Source organism: Protomyctophum parallelum, assembly GCF_964188405.1.
Source record: "Protomyctophum parallelum genome assembly, chromosome: 2".
Taxonomy (NCBI): Eukaryota; Metazoa; Chordata; class Actinopteri; order Myctophiformes; family Myctophidae; genus Protomyctophum; species Protomyctophum parallelum.
In genome coordinates this window covers 53,007,576-53,025,995 of record NC_139699.1, presented here as the reverse complement: position 1 = coordinate 53,025,995, position 18,420 = coordinate 53,007,576, and the positions used below count along the sequence as shown (strand labels likewise).

General features: G+C 41.9%; 1 protein-coding gene across 2 annotated transcripts in view; it reads left to right on the top strand.

Annotated features, from left to right (window-relative positions):
- Positions 1 to 18,420, top strand: part of LOC310854882 (FERM domain-containing protein 5-like) — a 115,459-nt gene that overhangs the window by 88,337 nt on the left and 8,702 nt on the right. For both annotated transcript variants that reach the window (XR_014568937.1, XM_083759627.1), the window contains exons 6-13: positions 2,077 to 2,200; positions 5,215 to 5,302; positions 6,180 to 6,268; positions 8,941 to 9,004; positions 10,138 to 10,229; positions 10,585 to 10,659; positions 11,694 to 11,762; positions 11,918 to 12,024. Coding sequence is in view for 1 of the 2 variants with exons in the window: in XM_083759627.1 (XP_083615753.1) it covers positions 2,077 to 2,200; positions 5,215 to 5,302; positions 6,180 to 6,268; positions 8,941 to 9,004; positions 10,138 to 10,229; positions 10,585 to 10,659; positions 11,694 to 11,762; positions 11,918 to 12,024 (708 nt within the window). In the remaining variant the exon portion in view is untranslated. The remainder of the gene's footprint in view (positions 1 to 2,076; positions 2,201 to 5,214; positions 5,303 to 6,179; positions 6,269 to 8,940; positions 9,005 to 10,137; positions 10,230 to 10,584; positions 10,660 to 11,693; positions 11,763 to 11,917; positions 12,025 to 18,420) is intronic.

The following is an 18,420-nucleotide window of genomic DNA, read 5'->3' as shown; positions in this document are numbered from 1 at the left end:
ATGGATGATTTTTGGAAAATGATACATGATCAGATACAAAAGATATTGGGATAAGAGAGTGCAAAGTTTTGGATTTAGGAAACTTGATGGAGGGAAAGATACAAGGAGAGGATAGATATCTGGTAAACATTTTATTGGCAGCAGGAAATAAAGCTATCAATCACAAGGAAATGGAGACAGATGGAACCTCCAACATAGGTACAAGGTTTCTTAACAGCAACCAGAACAAACCTGCTCATTCACTCACCTGATAATCAAATGCTCAAGAGGTCATGGTTTCAGGTGATTGCTAATTTGCTTTGTTGCTTTGTTTAAAGAAATGCTTTAATGTGGCGTTCTCATTTTTGGTAAGGAAGCAACGGCCAGACGGTGGCAGTCTTCCATAGTTAACATTTATATATTCATACATTTCCTATTGGTTCTCTGACATAGATTGATAGATTTCATTTTAGCTCAGTGGAGTTAATTACATTTCACCAAAGGCCATTCTCAAACCTTTACTTCACTGCAGTGCTGGCAGATTAAAAGCAAGAGCTCAAAGGCGATGATGACATTATTTAATAAAAAGTATAATTAATTTTCTTTGTCAACCAACATTTTGGCTTCATGCCTTCCTTAAAGATGGAGTACCAGGCCCTTACGGTTAGCTCAACCGTCTGGGCACCTAGGCTGCTGAGCCAGCCTGATGGCGTGCCGCGTGTCTTTCCCCCATCTCTCTCCCCATTTCCTGTCAGTCTACTTTCATTCTACTAATAGTGCCACAATTTTTCCAGTTTTTCATGTGTCTATGAGGTGACAGTACTTCATTAGACACCCTGGAGTCATTTTTATGTGCAATGATGTATTCCTTTTGTATTTAGGGTTTCTTCCTGGAGGCTGAACCCTTTACAGTCAAACGTGCCAATGAAAAAAACAGTAATCACACAATCAGCCCCTCCCCTAACCCCTCCCCCTTTATCATACACTGTGGGTGTGGCTTCAGTTCAGGTGGATCACCACCCATCACCACCCACCAGGCAAACCAGGCATACTTCATGAACTGGTGGGGGTGCCCACATAAAAAGATAAGACCTGATAATCATGTTTTAAATTTTGTTTTAAGTTTTAAATTTTGATCCCACGATTTTGTAACCCATTTTTCACCCCTGCGTCAATTATCTAATGTGATCCTGGGCTTCATGCCTTTTGATTACTGTAGGAGCCATAATGTGACTTATATGCCATAATGTGACTCAAGTCTCATGTATTATTATTATTGACGTATGGTATGCACACTTCATTGACAGATTGGACACTGCACTGGTAGTAGGTGGTGGCCATAATCAACAGGGCTGCGGTGCTGCCACGCTGATAATGAATGACGGCGTTGGTGCCATTCTGTTGACCACAATTAACGTACCGTAACCACAACATCCCCGCTTAGTTAAAGATGGAGTGCCGCGATTTTTGTACTGTTTTGCATGTGTCTATGGAGTTAACATTACTCTAATAAACCCCCAGGTGTGGTTGTAATATTCAAATATGTATTCCCTGTGTATTTTTGGTTTCTTCCTGAAAGCTGAAAGCCTTTGAGTTAAAAGGCCCAATCGAAATAACACCATTTTAGTGACATCATAACCCTAACCCCTCCCACATTATCATACAACAACAGCTGTGGGTGGTGCTAAGGTGAAAACCAGGCATACTTAATGAACCGGTGGGTGTGGCCACATAAAAACATAATTTTAACACTTTCTGTACACTTTATTGAAATAAATCTTCCTCCTAGTATAATCATAGTACCTGATGATCATGTTTTAGGGGGGGGGGGGGGGGGAAACCACGGCACGCCATCTGTAATAGTTTGCTGGGAACTGTTGTAACTGTACGTGTGGAGAAGAATCAATGGTCCAATGGTCAAAGCAAGGATTGGACTGGACTTGAATTATTTGTGCGTGCATGTCATGCAAGTGTCTCTTTAACTCCCATGTTTAGCTCCTTGCTTTTGTACAGCCTAAAACAGCCACAACTAAAACATCTGTCACAATTTACAAATTTATTTTATTTATAATTATTTTTTAATGCTCTTTTTGTCAGCTGAGATCGGTGACTATGACCCTGGGAAACATCCAGAGGGCTACAGCTCCAAGTTCCAGTTCTTCCCAAAGCACTCTGAGAGGCTGGAGCGACGGATTTCTGACATCCACAAGACTGAGCTGATGTAAGCTGACACCTGTCCTGTTCACGTCCGTGCAGGGTGTACTGGCACACCTGACCGTCCACGTACTACTGTATGGTTGTCCTGTCTCCTATTAGTGGATTTTTCATTAGGGATAAATGATGTGTCAGTAATTGTAACTGGTTATAGGCCTGTTCATGATACAGTACATCTTAGTCTCATGGTGTCACATCCATCGTCGTACGTCATCACTTCCAGCGACAAAGGAGGCCTTAAACCCAATCTGGGAACCCATTCGGTAAAAAGGGAAAAAAGTGGAATCTGTTTTAAGAGATTACATTAAAGCTGCTATAAGCAATATTTCTCTAAATTTCAATGACATTTCTTTATTATTATTTGTTGGTATTCAGACAGCCAGCAATGAGTAAAACGCTCCAAAAAGAAGTCTCTGTGACACATCTGTGACACATCTAGGGGCCAAAATCTGCATTCAAAGATTTTCCTAGAAGCTTTGTCATTGGTCGAAACCAATCAGGAAGTAGACAGGCAAATCAACCAATGACAAAGCTTCCAGGAACATCTTTGAATGCAGATTGCGGCCCCTAGATGTGTCACAGAGACTCGATTTTTGGGGAGCGTTTACCCATCTGAATACCAATTTTTTTGGACCAGGATGAGTAACAAGAGATTATAAGAATTGCAGTCTCGCATTAGCCAGATGCGAGATTTGATCGATTTGCTTTGGTTCTGTGATGCTTTGTTTTAAAATCTCAGTTTTAGCCCCCACATTGAATACAGTGACATTCTGTCACCAGATGTTTCAGCAATCGTCTGGCTAGTAACCACAGCCTCCATTAGATTCCTAGCTGGAGAGTTGTGTTGCGTTGCGTGTCTATCCTTACCTTCCTGTGTCCTACCTAAAACATGCATATCCCATGTGGCTCCACCACTGCTTCTAGGGTTTCACTCATCAGTGTGATGTGTGAATGATAGTGTGGAGTGGGTTGTGCATGATGACACATTGAACACTGTGTGTAGCAGTGTCTTGTCATTATAGTGTCACTGTGTGACATGAGCTGTGAAAGCAGTCGTGATGACACCTTCTCTAGGAAAGAAAACAAACATTGTACAAACAGAGATGGCAGTCAACTTATTAGCTTTTTTCTCCGTCTGAAATTAACCGCTTGAACCCTAGCTTCCCTATTCTGGGGCTTGTGAGATTTGGTGAAGAGTGAAATTCTACTGGACCAATATAGAGCCCTGGGAGACCACTGACCATGGCAACTAGGTATATAGGTTTTAGAAAAGAAGGACATTCTCAGGTTTCTCAGACTCAACTTAATGCCTCACGGTTGAATCGGCCGAATTATTCAGCATGATTATACTAAAGAAGCAGCCAAGGGCGTTAGAGCACCGATGGCTGTATCATCACAATTAATTTCACACTGAAAACCATGCATGCCTTATATACCTGTGAAGTGTCATACAGTATAGAATAGAGTGCAAACTGCTGAGATGTTTTAGTGGAGGCCTTAGCCTCCGACCAACACAATAGCGCTCATCCAAGATATGCATTCACTCTTGGCCAGGGGAGATATTGTGCGTATGAGCTTTATATTGTGTGTATTGTATTAACATACTCTACCATGCAGATGCACTAGTTATATTGTATTAACATACTCTGCCATACAGATGTAGTCTACTAGTTATATTGTATTCAAATACTGTACCATATAGATTGGTTAAAATAACGTTTTATTTATTAAAACTAGTCCCAGGGTTTAGCTTTAACATTGTCTGACCATCTAGTCAAAAGCTGAAACTGTGCAGCCAAAGGCTGACTAGCCTACTGACTAAGTATTTATTCAGCAATTTTGTTCTTTATTTTTTGTCCAACCGCCAACTGCGCCAAGGTCATGAACATTGTGCTCCTTAAGGAAAGAACATATTGAGACTGATATTGTGATGAGATATGCAAGGACACGCATATGTAATTTCATAGCTTCACTTTATATGCTGAGTACTCGCTCTATTCCTAGATGTCCGTTCATCTCTTCCTGGACTTTGGCTTGCTGTATTACATGGTGTGTGAGTGTGTGTGTGTGCGTGTGTGTGCGTGTGTGTGTGTGTGCGTGTGTGTGTGTGTGTGTTTGTGTGTGTGTGTGTGTGTGCGCGCGCGCGCGGATGCGCGTACGTGCGAGCGTGCGTGCATGCACACTCGTGCGTGATTTGTCTTGATACTGCTGTGACATTGTTGTGTGATTAACCTTAGGTCATCCTTGCCTGTAAAAAGAGGGTGTCTCTCTCTCTCTCTCTCTCTCTCTCTCTCTCTCTCTCTTGCATGCACACACAAAAGCATGGCCACACACGCACACAGCAAATAGGCAAATGCGTGCTTATATAGAATATCATCTACTGCCCTCTAATGGTAGAGTATGTTAATACAATATCCTATAAGTAGTACAGTACTCTAACCACAAGGCCAGCCAGCTCATTTGACTTGTGGTTAGATTGCCGCGTTGGGAGGTCTCTTCTCTTCTATCCCCGGCTGGGTCATACCAAGTGATACCAAGTGCCTCCCTGCTTGGCACTCAGTGCCTCCCTGCTTGGCACTCAGCATCAAGGGTGGGATTGGAGGTATGTCCCTGCGCCTGCGACATACTAGCGTCATGTCCAGGGGGCTGTACTTGTACATCATGGCTGGGGGAGCTTGTACATCAAGCCGCATTACGCTATACAGAAACAGGAGATAGGCTCCGTCTCTGCAAAGCTTTACATTTGTATGGTAGTAGAGTATATGTAATATAACTACTATGGTAGATCTGCAGTTGTTGGAGGTGCATGAAAATGGAGACATTTCGATTTTAGACCATGGTATCAGGTAGGTAGGACACCACTGCTTGACAAGTAGCCTGCCTGAAGCTCATAACGCAATATCTGCCCTGGCCAAGTGGAAATTAGCATATCTATTATAGCCGAGGGCTTGTTAGTTAATGCCCATGTTAACAAAACAAAACAAAAAATACTTGTGTCTGAGCTGCCATGGTTCCTTGCAGAGGACAGTCTCCTGATACATCAGAGCTCAACTTCCTGCAGAAGGCCCAGATGCTGGAGACCTACGGAGTGGACCCTCATCCATGCAAGGTCAGAGGATGCTGAAAAAAAAACAAATTCAGTGCTATTGATTGATTGAAGTATTTATTAACAGATTGGAGAATTACAGTACATTTCAAGTGCCACTCAGTACAAAACTGTTAACAGTGGACGACACCATGAAGCATTACACTTATTTACAATAGGGTCTACCATGTTCAATTCATCATAACATTTTGAAACGTACAGATATACACTTCTATATAGCCAAAAACAGGAAATCATCAAAAAAAAACATATACAGTGAGGGGAAAAAGGGGTGGGTGGGGGATTCAGATTTTACGGGGGCCAGTTTCGAATTGCAGCCGTCCGTAGGTGCCCTTTGAGAGTGGTTTTGAAGGAGTCAAGTGCATGTCTTAATGACTGTTGGTAGGGTGTTCCACATTTTGGTGGCATAGATTGTACTAGATTGTACTACAGATTTACTACAGATTTTTGTCATCCATGGCACTCCTATTTGCATTGTTACTTCGTTCTCACTCTAGCATCTTATATTCACAGCATATTTTATATATTTCAGTTGAAATAAGTGCAATTATATCTTCCCTGGCCGGCCGGCTGGGTGGCTGGCTGGCTGGCTGGCTCTTGCATGAATGTCAGCTATGGCTATGGATTATAGCTTTCACCTGTGAATTGATTGTGGGTTTCTTACTTGTACTGCAAAACCGTGTGTGTGTGTGTGTGTGTGTGTGTGTGTGTGTGTGTGTGTGTGTGTGTGTGTGTGTGTGTGTGTGTGTGTGTGTGTGTGTGTGTGTGTGTGTGTGTGTGTGTGTGTGTGTGTGTGTGTGTGTGTGTGTGTGTGTGTGTGTGTGTGTGTGTGTGTGTGTGTGTGTGTGTGTGTGTGTGTGTGTGTGTGTGTGTGTTTCAGGATGTATCTGGCAATCCTGCCTTCCTGGCGTTTACTCCATTTGGTTTCACGGTGCTCCAGGGAAACAGGAGGGTCCATTTCCTCAAATGGTGAGCACACATTTGGTTGAAACCCAGTATCGATTGGGCCGATCTGTATGAAACTTTGCACGCACTGTCCGAGTTGGCCAAGACAGAACCTCTGTCCCAAATCTTTCAAATTGCCTGCATGGCGGTGCTATAACAGTATCACAATTTGGCCTATACTCTTGATCCGTAGGTGGTAAAATGACACTTTTCCCCTTGAATTCCTTGGCTCTAGGGATGTCACGTTTTATTGCTCCCGATCCGATTTCGATCATTTGATTTTGAGCATCTGCCGATACCGATTCTTCCCGATCCGATATTTATATTTTTTATATCGTTGCTGTCGGGCAGAATCTCCATGTTTCAACTTTTTAGGATTTATTCATAAATGAATGACCTCCTTCATCATACAAGAGTGTGACACAAAAGCAGATCGGCTGTTTTCACTATTTAAATTGAACCCTAGAACACTAAACATATTTTTTAGGGGCGCCAGCCCCTTCTATATACAGCTTTTTGTCATAACTCGTGTCACATTTGCTATTGACAATGAAAGGAGAATTCACGTCATATGTGTCTGAGAAAATCGGTTTTTGTGCCAACACAAACATTAAATGCCAGTGACAATGAAAGGATACTTTTTACGTCATGTGTCTGAGCAAATCGGCTAATTGGCTATGTACATCATTCTCGTTAATATTATTATCATTAAGATATATGGTTAGAATAGATGGTGAATTATTATGGAGAGGTTCTGCAGGTTGGGTGATGTATGATGATAAGAGCGCCCGCCCCTCACTTCACATGGGTGTGATTTTTACACCATCACTAAATACGGGTATATTTTACCCAATGTATATATTCCATAAAAAATATTTCTCGTGAAAATATATTGAAGTACAGCAATACATGGAAACTTGAGCTACTCTACTTAATATTTCATCATGACTTTTCACAAAATCTGTGAAAAATGTGCATATTATTTTAAAAATAGTAAAAAATAAAATAAAAGGAAATGGAGCTGGGAACTTCTCCTTTGGTCCACCCATTCCTAGTGAGAATGGTCCAGTGAAGAAAGAAATATATATACTGTATTTCTCTATCAATCTATCACTAAACAGTAAACACGGGTGAAATTCACACAAACACCTGCCTGTAGAAAAAAAAAACATGGATGTGGGCAGGGAAACAAACGTACCTTCTATGATGTCACTGAGCATCAGTGGAGTGGAGTGCCAGTTCAAACCCGGGCTCCCCCAGAGTCAGTGTCGAAGTGTCCTTCAGCAAGACAATGAACCCCTAATTGTGCAGGTTGCATGATTGTCTCCACCAGGCCGAAGGCATGGGGAGAGAGTATGTTTTGCACTCCGTCCGTCCGTCCGTGTGTCCGTGTGTCCGTGTGTCCGTCCGTGAACAGCTAATCTCGGCCACCGTTAACCCGGTCGATGCCAAATTTTGCACACACACTCCCTGGATGCCAACGATGAACCTCTGCCCCAAACTTTCCAGAACGGCCTGTTATAGCGCCACCAGGAGGCCGCTTTGTGCAAAACAAGTTTTTGCACAGTACACCTACAGATTTTGTCCAAACATCACGCAAATTGGTACACAGTCTCTCTAGAGCCATTCAACGAAACCGGTCTTTCACATTTCTCAGACTCCATCCTGATTGGTTAAGATTGGCTTCCAAAGTTCACAGGAATGCTCACTTTCAAACAAAATGCTGCAAATCATGAACACATCGCGTGATTTCCGTGAAATTGTGCACCCACATTCCCACTAGGCCGAGGACGAAATGCCACATGAACAATTTCAACTCAGCCTCAAGGTGGCGCTATAACTGGCCGAAAAGTGTTTTTACCTCTATCTGCACGGATCTGTGGATAACTTTGTATGCCAACTCCCTAGAGGCCAAGGAAAAACCTTTGCCTGGAATTTTTCACATCTGCTCTTTATAGCGCCACCAGGAGGCCGACATATGTAAAACACATTTTCTATTATTACTCCTTCAGATTTTATCCAAATTTCACGCAAATCGGTACACATGATCTCCATAGTCATGCCATGTCCTACATTCCTATCCTGGTGGAGACCTGTGCCCAGAAGGGCACTTTTTCTAGTTTCCTCTGTCATCGGTGTATGAATGGGTGCTCCCGATGTGCAGGTTGGTGCCCTGCATGGTTTCCTCTGTCATCGGTGTATGAATGGGTATTGCTATGGATAAAGGCGCTATATAAATGCACCATTTATCATGAAGGTACTGAAAGACCCACCCGCCAGGAACATTATGAAAATTACAAAAATACAATTTACCGGGTGAAAATCACATACTGGCCAATCATAATGCCTGTTGCCACAAATGTACGTCATATTTGGCGAACATTTGACCTAATATCTCCTTTCATTGTCACGTGTGGGGTCAAAAGATCCCCTCAAAAATCACACCGGTGTGAAGTGAGGGGCGCTCTTATGATACATGATATACATCATACATCCGTGATCAACCAATCAAATCATCACAAATGTCATTCCGGCCAATCACAATTTGCATCTTTACTTTTCTGTCCTCACTTTTGGCTTCAATGTTTGTGTATACAGAGACACCAAAAACCTACCAGGTTTTCACCCGACACCAAAACTACCTTTTTCACCCCTCTCTCTCTCTCTCTCTCTCTCTCTCTCTCTCTCTCTCTCAGGGAAGAGGTGACCAAACTGAAGTTTGAAGCAAAGACATTCCATATATATGCAAATCAGAGCGAGGTGGGTGACTGTGGGTACCCGTCTGCAGTGAAATGCGTACAGTCTTGTTTTATGCATGGGGGAGCTGACACTGGGGAGATGATGTAATCTATCGTTAACACATGCAGACCCAAATGTGCAACGACTGTACTAAAATGTGTGTTAAGCTGCGTTCAGACCTGAATATATGTATTCGCCTCGGTTCGCCCCGCTTGTGCCGTGCCCGTTTGTGCAACTTCTCGTCTTTGCATTGACTTTGTATGTAATCGCGCCATCCAAGTCTGAACGCACCTTTAGGCCCTGGTTTTCAGAAACAAATTCACTTAGTCAGCAGAGGTGGAAGAAGTACTCTGATTTGATAGGACATGACATCAAAGCCTCATTACCATGCAGATTGGTGGAAGGCTTAAAAACCACACCAAGACAAAATGTAGAGCCTTACAAAACCCACCATGACCCACCTTAAAAAAACAAGAAAACAAGAAAAGAAGATGTGCATCACAAGCCACTGAGTAGGAAATTACATCATAATTGGTTCAGCACGTGACCAGAAATGAGGATAATCAAGCAAAAAGGTCTTGTTAGTTTTGCTAGGCGGACTGGGTTTTGAGGTCACATTCAGTGTTTGTGAGGTTAGGGTTAAGTTTGGGCATTGCTTTAGTGAAGTTAGGTTTAGGGTTAGAGTCCCCAACAAAATACATCAACAATAGCATCTCTAACAGTACAGTGGCTGTGGCTCGGGAGGTAGAGCAGGTCGTCCAATGATCCATGGGTCGGCGGTTCGAATCCCGGCTCCTCCTGTCTACATGTCGAAGTGTCCTTGGGCAAGACACTGAACCCCAAATTGCTCCCGATGTGCTGGTTGGTACCTTGCATGGCTTCTGCCACAATCGGTGTATGAATGGGTGAATCTATGTAAAGCGCCTTGGATAAAGGCGCTATATAAATGCACCATTTAGCAATGCATTTTACCATTTACAGTACATTACTATAGGAGTGCAATAACTCCAATCCACCCCTTAGCAGAAAAGAACAATTATTATTTAAAAAAAAGTGAAGTGAAATCCAAAGGGAATGGGAGCTGTACAGTATTGAAATTAAACGTAACAAAGGGGAATATAGGTAGTCACTGTCATACGATGTACACATTACAGGAAAAGAAGATCATACTGACATACTTTGCACCTACACCTGAGGCCTGTAAACACCTATGGAAGTGCGGAGTCGAGAACCAGTCCTTCTTCAAGTAAGTCACTAGTTCTCAAACACCCCTGCTGGGGGTCCAAGGATCCTCAGTGGTCCATACAAGTTGAAGAGAAAAATCAACCTTGTTTCAAATGATAATTACGCTTTTTCAGCTTAATATTCACATTCTATGTGGAAGTCCTCGTGACACAAACAGCAGTTTAAAATAATGTGAATGAATTAAACAAAATACTGTAATGCTTTATTTTGTACTCATCCTAGCATGGTGTCATGTGATTGTTTTTGTGCAGTATTTCTTCTATACATACAGTGTAGCACAATCCGATACATAGTTGTGGTTGTCGTGGTTGTTCTTATGCTGCATGTACAGTATGCATCTGTTTGTTTTCTCTAAGGTTGGAGAAGTCCAGCCAGGTCCGTACGGTGTCCAGTAGTAACCTCTTCTTCAAGGGCAGTCGCTTTAGATTCAGGTATGACTGAAATGATAGAAGGTTGTTGAAGGTGTTGAAAATCAATGCAAATCTCATTGTATGTGTTGTGGGCTTGTGGCTAAACTAAATTTGGCCCAATACCGCGTTCAGCTTTCGCGGTGGCGTTTTTCTGTCTTTTCTGACACGCTCACACACGACCAGCCTGGTTCCTTGGCATCCATCAGCAATTGTTTTTGTACATTAATACAGTGTCAAATACAGACACATTAACCACTTAAGTCACATATAGCCGATCTCTAGTCTACGTGAATGTGCGTATCCACAGTGCTTTGGATATCATGTCCAGAGTGCTTCTTTCTAAACGCATGGATCATTTATTGACAACTGAAAGGTTTAGAAACATATCAACCATTGCTATGCTTAAATGTTGTGTCATCTGCTTGATTAGCAAATAGCCTAGCTGAAATAACAGTTAACATGGACTAATATTTGCCTGTACTTGGTTGGAGTGTCTTGGAAGAGCCACCCATCGACTAATCTAATATACGGCAACCTTCCCCGTGTTTCTTCACTAGTCCGATCCAGAAGAACACAGTTTGCCGGCCACTGCTACAGAGCTGACAATGAGGTTATATCTTCCCTTCTTCTCTGGAGTCCTGCCTCAAAGCAGACCAGAGGTAGAAAACTGTCGTTCCCTGATGTCATCGCTAGGGACACATGCATCAGTAACCAGGAACTGGGGATAGCAATGAAGGACCGGAAAGTCTGGCGTGGCATTGTGAAATCCATGATCTCGACCGCGGTCGAAAAATGATGATGATGATGGTTGGAGTGTGTGAATTGTTGCCTTAGTATTTCTGGTTTTAATCAGATGAGGGTGTATACTGTTTTATACATGCTATTGTTCATTATTGATAGTGTTTCTTTTGTGTGTGATGTTTTTACCCTGCTGTATCTACAGTACTGATGTGCTCCCTCTGGCGACTGAATTGCCCCCATGGTCTGCGGGATAAAGGTCTTGAAATTAAATTGAAAATATTTTCCCCCTTATATGTTTGTTTTTGTTCGTCCAGTGGCAGAGTTGCAAAAGAGGTCATGGAGCAAAGTGCCAAAATTAAACGTGACCCCCCCGAGATTCACAGGTGAGACCCCCTATATGCAACCACCTTTCAGTTGTGTACATGTGATTATTATGTGTGTTTCAGACACGTAAAACAGTATATGTGTACACAACTGTGTGCGTGCGTGTGTGTGTGTGTGTGTGTGTGTGTGTGTGTGTGTGTGTGTGTGTGTTCAGAGCTGGCCTGGTGCCCAGTAGGAGCTGTCCGTCAATCACTCACGGTCCCAGACTAACCAGCGTGCCTAGGACGAGACGGAGAGCTGTACACATCTCTATCATGGAGGGTAAGAATCAATCAATCAATTAATCAATCATTCAAAAAAAGTGTAGTATCTCCGTCTTTCAACTTCCCCCCCCGTAAATGTTCTTCGTCACAAAAGTAGAAAAATAGTCTATACTACATCGAATTGTGATGTGTGGTGTTGTAGATCTGCTATTTTTGGCTTTTAATTTATATTTAACCAATGAAAAGTACTGACTAGAGCTTGTGTCTAAATAATAACTATCCATTGGAAAACAGGTTCCAATAGATGTAATGTAGAGTACAGAAGAAAACAGGTTCCAATAGATCTAATGTACGGTACAGAAAACAGGTTCCAATAGATCTAATGTACGGTACAGAAAACAGGTTCCAATAGATCTAATGTAGAGTACAGAAGAAAACAGGTTCCAATAGATCTAATGTAGAGTACAGAAGACAGAAAACAGGTTCCAATAGATCTAATGTAGAGTACAGAAAACAGAAAACAGGTTCCAATAGATCTAATGTAGAGTACAGAAGACAGAAAACAGGTTCCAATAGATCTAATGTAGAGTACAGAAGAAAACAGGTTCCAATAGATCTAATGTAGAGTACAGAAGACAGAAAACAGGTTCCAATAGATCTAATGTAGAGTACAGAAGACAGAAAACAGGTTCCAATAGATCTAATGTAGAGTACAGAAGACAGAAAACAGGTTCCAATAGATCTAATGTACGGTACAGAAGAAAACAGGTTCCAATAGATCTAATGTAGAGTACAGAAGAAAACAGGTTCCAATAGATCTAATGTAGAGTACAGAAGAAAACAGGTTCCAATAGATCTAATGTAGAGTACAGAAGAAAACAGGTTCCAATAGATCTAATGTAGAGTACAGAAGACAGAAAACAGGTTCCAATAGATGTAATGTAGAGTACAGAAGAAAACAGGTTCCAATAGATCTAATGTAGAGTACAGAAGACAGAAAACAGGTTCCAATAGATCTAATGTACGGTACAGAAAACAGGTTCCAATAGATCTAATGTACGGTACAGAAAACAGGTTCCAATAGATCTAATGTAGAGTACAGAAGAAAACAGGTTCCAATAGATCTAATGTAGAGTACAGAAGACAGAAAACAGGTTCCAATAGATCTAATGTAGAGTACAGAAAACAGAAAACAGGTTCCAATAGATCTAATGTAGAGTACAGAAGACAGAAAACAGGTTCCAATAGATCTAATGTAGAGTACAGAAGAAAACAGGTTCCAATAGATCTAATGTAGAGTACAGAAGACAGAAAACAGGTTCCAATAGATCTAATGTAGAGTACAGAAGACAGAAAACAGGTTCCAATAGATCTAATGTACGGTACAGAAGAAAACAGGTTCCAATAGATCTAATGTAGAGTACAGAAGAAAACAGGTTCCAATAGATCTAATGTAGAGTACAGAAGACAGAAAACAGGTTCCAATAGATCTAATGTAGAGTACAGAAGAAAACAGGTTCCAATAGATCTAATGTAGAGTACAGAAGAAAACAGGTTCCAATAGATCTAATGTAGAGTACAGAAGACAGAAAACAGGTTCCAATAGATCTAATGTAGAGTACAGAAGAAAACAGGTTCCAATAGATCTAATGTAGAGTACAGAAGAAAACAGGTTCCAATAGATCTAATGTAGAGTACAGAAGAAAACAGGTTCCAATAGATCTAATGTAGAGTACAGAAGACAGAAAACAGGTTCCAATAGATCTAATGTAGAGTACAGAAGACAGAAAACAGGTTCCAATAGATGTAATGTAGAGTACAGAAGAAAACAGGTTCCAATAGATCTAATGTAGAGTACAGAAGAAAACAGGTTCCAATAGATCTAATGTACGGTACAGAAAACAGGTTCCAATAGATCTAATGTAGAGTACAGAAGAAAACAGGTTCCAATAGATCTAATGTAGAGTACAGAAGACAGAAAACAGGTTCCAATAGATCTAATGTAGAGTACAGAAGACAGAAAACAGGTTCCAATAGATCTAATGTAGAGTACAGAAGACAGAAAACAGGTTCCAATAGATCTAATGTAGAGTACAGAAGACAGAAAACAGGTTCCAATAGATCTAATGTAGAGTACAGAAGAAAACAGGTTCCAATAGATCTAATGTAGAGTACAGAAGACAGAAAACAGGTTCCAATAGATCTAATGTACGGTACAGAAAACAGGTTCCAATAGATCTAATGTACGGTACAGAAAACAGGTTCCAATAGATGTAATGTAGAGTACAGAAGAAAACAGGTTCCAATAGATCTAATGTAGAGTACAGAAGACAGAAAACAGGTTCCAATAGATCTAATGTACGGTACAGAAAACAGGTTCCAATAGATCTAATGTACGGTACAGAAAACAGGTTCCAATAGATCTAATGTAGAGTACAGAAGAAAACAGGTTCCAATAGATCTAATGTAGAGTACAGAAGACAGAAAACAGGTTCCAATAGATCTAATGTACGGTACAGAAAACAGGTTCCAATAGATCTAATGTACGGTACAGAAAACAGGTTCCAATAGATGTAATGTACGGTACAGAAAACAGGTTCCAATAGATGTAATGTAGAGTACAGAAGAAAACAGGTTCCAATAGATCAGGGGTGCCCAAAAGTACCAGTAGATCACAAAGGCTGTGTAGGTGACTTGATTGATTGACATCAAAAAGCTCCTGTCAGCTCAAATCAACAATGCAACATTTTGTTTTCAGTGTTGCTGTGCACAAACATCGGTAGCATTATAAATTAAATACAAAAGACCCTACTTATTCCATCTCTCCTCCTCTATTTCCCATTCCAAGTCCATTTGTCTTATATGTAATGCCAGCACCGCTATTCTAAAGCACCCTCAGGTACATATTTTAACTATTTTCAGGTGGGTAGATCTTGTTGAGCTGGTCATTTTGAAAGTACAGAAGTCCTGATGTCAAGACTGCCCACCACCATGGAGTCTATAGGGGTTCGAATCCACTGATGTGCATCCGGCTTGTGGAGCGTCTATATGAATACAACTGGTCTGTTTTGTTTCTATATGAATACAACTGGTCTGTTTTGTTTCTATATGAATACAACTGGTCTGTTTTGTTTCTATATGAATACAACTGGCCTGTTTAGCGTCTATATGAATACAACTGGCCTGTTTTGTTTCTATATGAATACAACTGGCCTGTTTTCATGGGAGGGAAGACGGGCGGGGAGGATCACATATCACTGCACATACTCCAACACTGTACCTACAGGCTAGGGCGGCACCTGTAAGAAGGGAATGTTGAGTGGTTGGAGTAGGATTAGGGCGATACGTCCTGCCGATGGGGGTTCCTCACCGGCAGGTGAGCCAGTAGGGTCAACACAAGTGGCAAGCAGTGGGAGGAATCAATTGGTATAATGACAACATTGGGGAGAAAGGGGAACAAAAAAAAAGGTTTACCATTTAAGATGGTTGGCACCCGGAATGTAGACGGGAGCAGTGCCAACCCTCACCCCAGAGTGTGTCTTCCGTGAGTCCAACATCCCACGGTAAGGCCTTTTAGGAGGGCCATTCAAGCCGCAAGTGGAGCCTGCAGTACCACCGTTTCCCTGCCGGTGGAGCCTGCGGAACAATTGCGGCTCAATAATCCGACACTCCTGAATGTGGAAGTATCTGGTGCTGGGAGCCTGGTGCAACGCACAGGTCCATGGCTGCACCTTCCACGCGCCAGACCTCCCAGTCCCAGCAGAGTAGTTCGGGAGCGGCAGACTGTGTGACCCTAGCTGTCCCTGTCTTTCCCTAATGGGACTGATTGTGGGTAGCTACTGGGACGTAAGTCCGGCCATGATCACCCCGGCTGGGTCACCTGAGTGAGGGGTATGATGTTGCGAGACCTGAAACCCCCGATGACCTTGGGATACATCACTGAGGATACGTCCCAGGTGCATCCATGCAATGTTTTTTGTTTGTTCTAAAAACGTATATTGAAATTAAAAAGAAGAACTGCTTTCCAAAAAAAGAAAAGAAGACATTTAAGTCATAGTTACAAAGCATCAACTGATGTTGACATTTATCCAAAGAGAAGAATATAAAAGGCATGTACAGATTGAATACAAATCTCTGTCTTGCAGCATTAGATTTGTTCTTTCTGTAGGAGAGTAGTATTTCTTAGCTGTTTCCTTTCCAAACCATTCTATTTCTACACTTTCAGAAGTAACAATTCTCCCTTTGTGTAGTCAATGTGCTTGGTTGAATATACGCACACACGCAAACACGCACGCTCACACCCACACACACACACACACACACACACACACACACACACACACACACACACACACACACACACACACACACACACACACACACACACACACCAGTAAATGGTAAATGGTGCATTTACCGTATATAGCACCTTTATCCAAGGCGTTTTACAATGTGCATTACATTCACCCATTAACACACACGGACGGCGTGTCTTTCTCAAGGACACTTCGATACTAACTCTGGGGGAGCCTAAGATCGGACTGTTCAAGCTCCTGAGCCACTGCTGCCCCAGTGGCAACATTCACAGAATTGTTGTGCTTCACTGTATAGACCGATTCACAGAGGGTTTCCTGGGTGCGGCCATTACTGAGGTGTACCATTGAGTGCAGCAGCACTGATTAGCTACACCTGGCCTACGGAGCACCTGCTCCATGGATTACCCCTCAGTAATGGCCGCGCCCAGGGCACCCCTCTGTGAATCGGTCTATAGTGTAGGACTAGGTGTGGATTTTTCAGTGTGGTGTTCCCATGTTGCTTCAAAGGGAGTATTTGGATTGGCAGCAAGGTTTAGTCATTGGTCACAGTGAAGAGGCAGCAAGGTTCACTGATTAGGTCACAGTGAAGAGGCAGTGAGGGTCATTGATTGGTCACAGCACAGCTGTGAGGGTCAGTGATTGGTCACAGCACAGAGGTCTATTTCAGTATGTTGATCGTCATCCAGTATGTGTGGCATCGCATGCTTTGTTTCTATGGTACAGGAACTCTATGGAAAATACAGGATCAACCTCAAACTAATTTCAAAAGAACCAAACTCAGCTGATTTTGTATCTTCAATATATCCTAAATAAAGTTGCCTGGAATTGTCTGAGGGGAAAGTGTTGAAAATGGTCATCACAAATGTGATGAGGTCAGCACATTTGGGCAAGTGGCTAAGGCCGTTATTAGCCCAAGGAGTGTTTCTATGCTAAACTAATGCTTGGAATGGATTCAGCATCATGAAAACACCCTAGTTTACACGTCACATGCTACTTAAAGCAAACGGAAATTTTGAAAATATTTGCCTTATATAGGATGTCTATGGTGGCCATACTGTACAGGCCATTTTCAACACTTTCCCCTCAGACAATTCCAGGCAAGTCTTTTTCTGTTATTCAGGATATATTGAAGATATAAAATCAGCTGAGTTTGGCTCTTTTGCAATTAGTTTGAGGTCAAATTACATTATTACTGAACTAATTAGAGAACTACAATTCACTCTTTCCCTCTCACACGTGTGCACACACACACACACACACACACACACACACACACACACACACACACACACACACACACACACACACACACACACACACATGCTCATTCATCATCTGTACTGTACTGTGTGCGGAGTGCAAAGGAAACATTTTGACGAGGAAATGTCACCCTGCCGGTCAGGCTGGTTTTGCAGTTTGGGTTCAGGTTTAGGACTTTAACCTTTTAACTTTAACCTTAATGGGTGTATTAGATTTAGGTGCCAATGCTTGCACATTATAATAATTTGACATGCTCACATCTAGAGAGCACGCCACATGTCTATGGTACGATCTGAGTGAGACACTCACACACAAACCGTAGGCTACATTTTGAATTTTGAATTTATCTTTGGTTTGATGAAAGAACGGTTTTCATTCAATTACATCAGGCGATTGTCTCAATACATTCATACATATTAATCATAGTGAATTCTCCACCTACAACATCTTCTGTCATAGCCTAATGTCTATTATCTATACTTTTTTGTGGCAGACTGGCAGTGTCATGCGCCAACAATACTGGCATACATTGCCAGTAACGCTCAACACGCAGCGATGAGACTCCTTTGCTATTTTCAGCACACAAACCTATCAACCCTAAAAGAATTCAGGCACCGTGTCTTTCTATTGGCTTGTAATTGTAATGCTGCTGCTCTGCAACACGTGGCTGGTTGGTAAAGTCAAGCCCTGCTCTAATAATACCTGTTTTATTGTCTGGTCAATCTGTTTCAACTGGTTTACCATACCGGTATGTAGAACATTAGAAATATTGTTTAGAACAAATAATTGTACCAGGAAACAGAGTGCTCTAAATATAAACAAGGCGTTAAGAATTCAGGCTGTGGTATCACACTGCACTGTAGCAACAGTGAAACAAG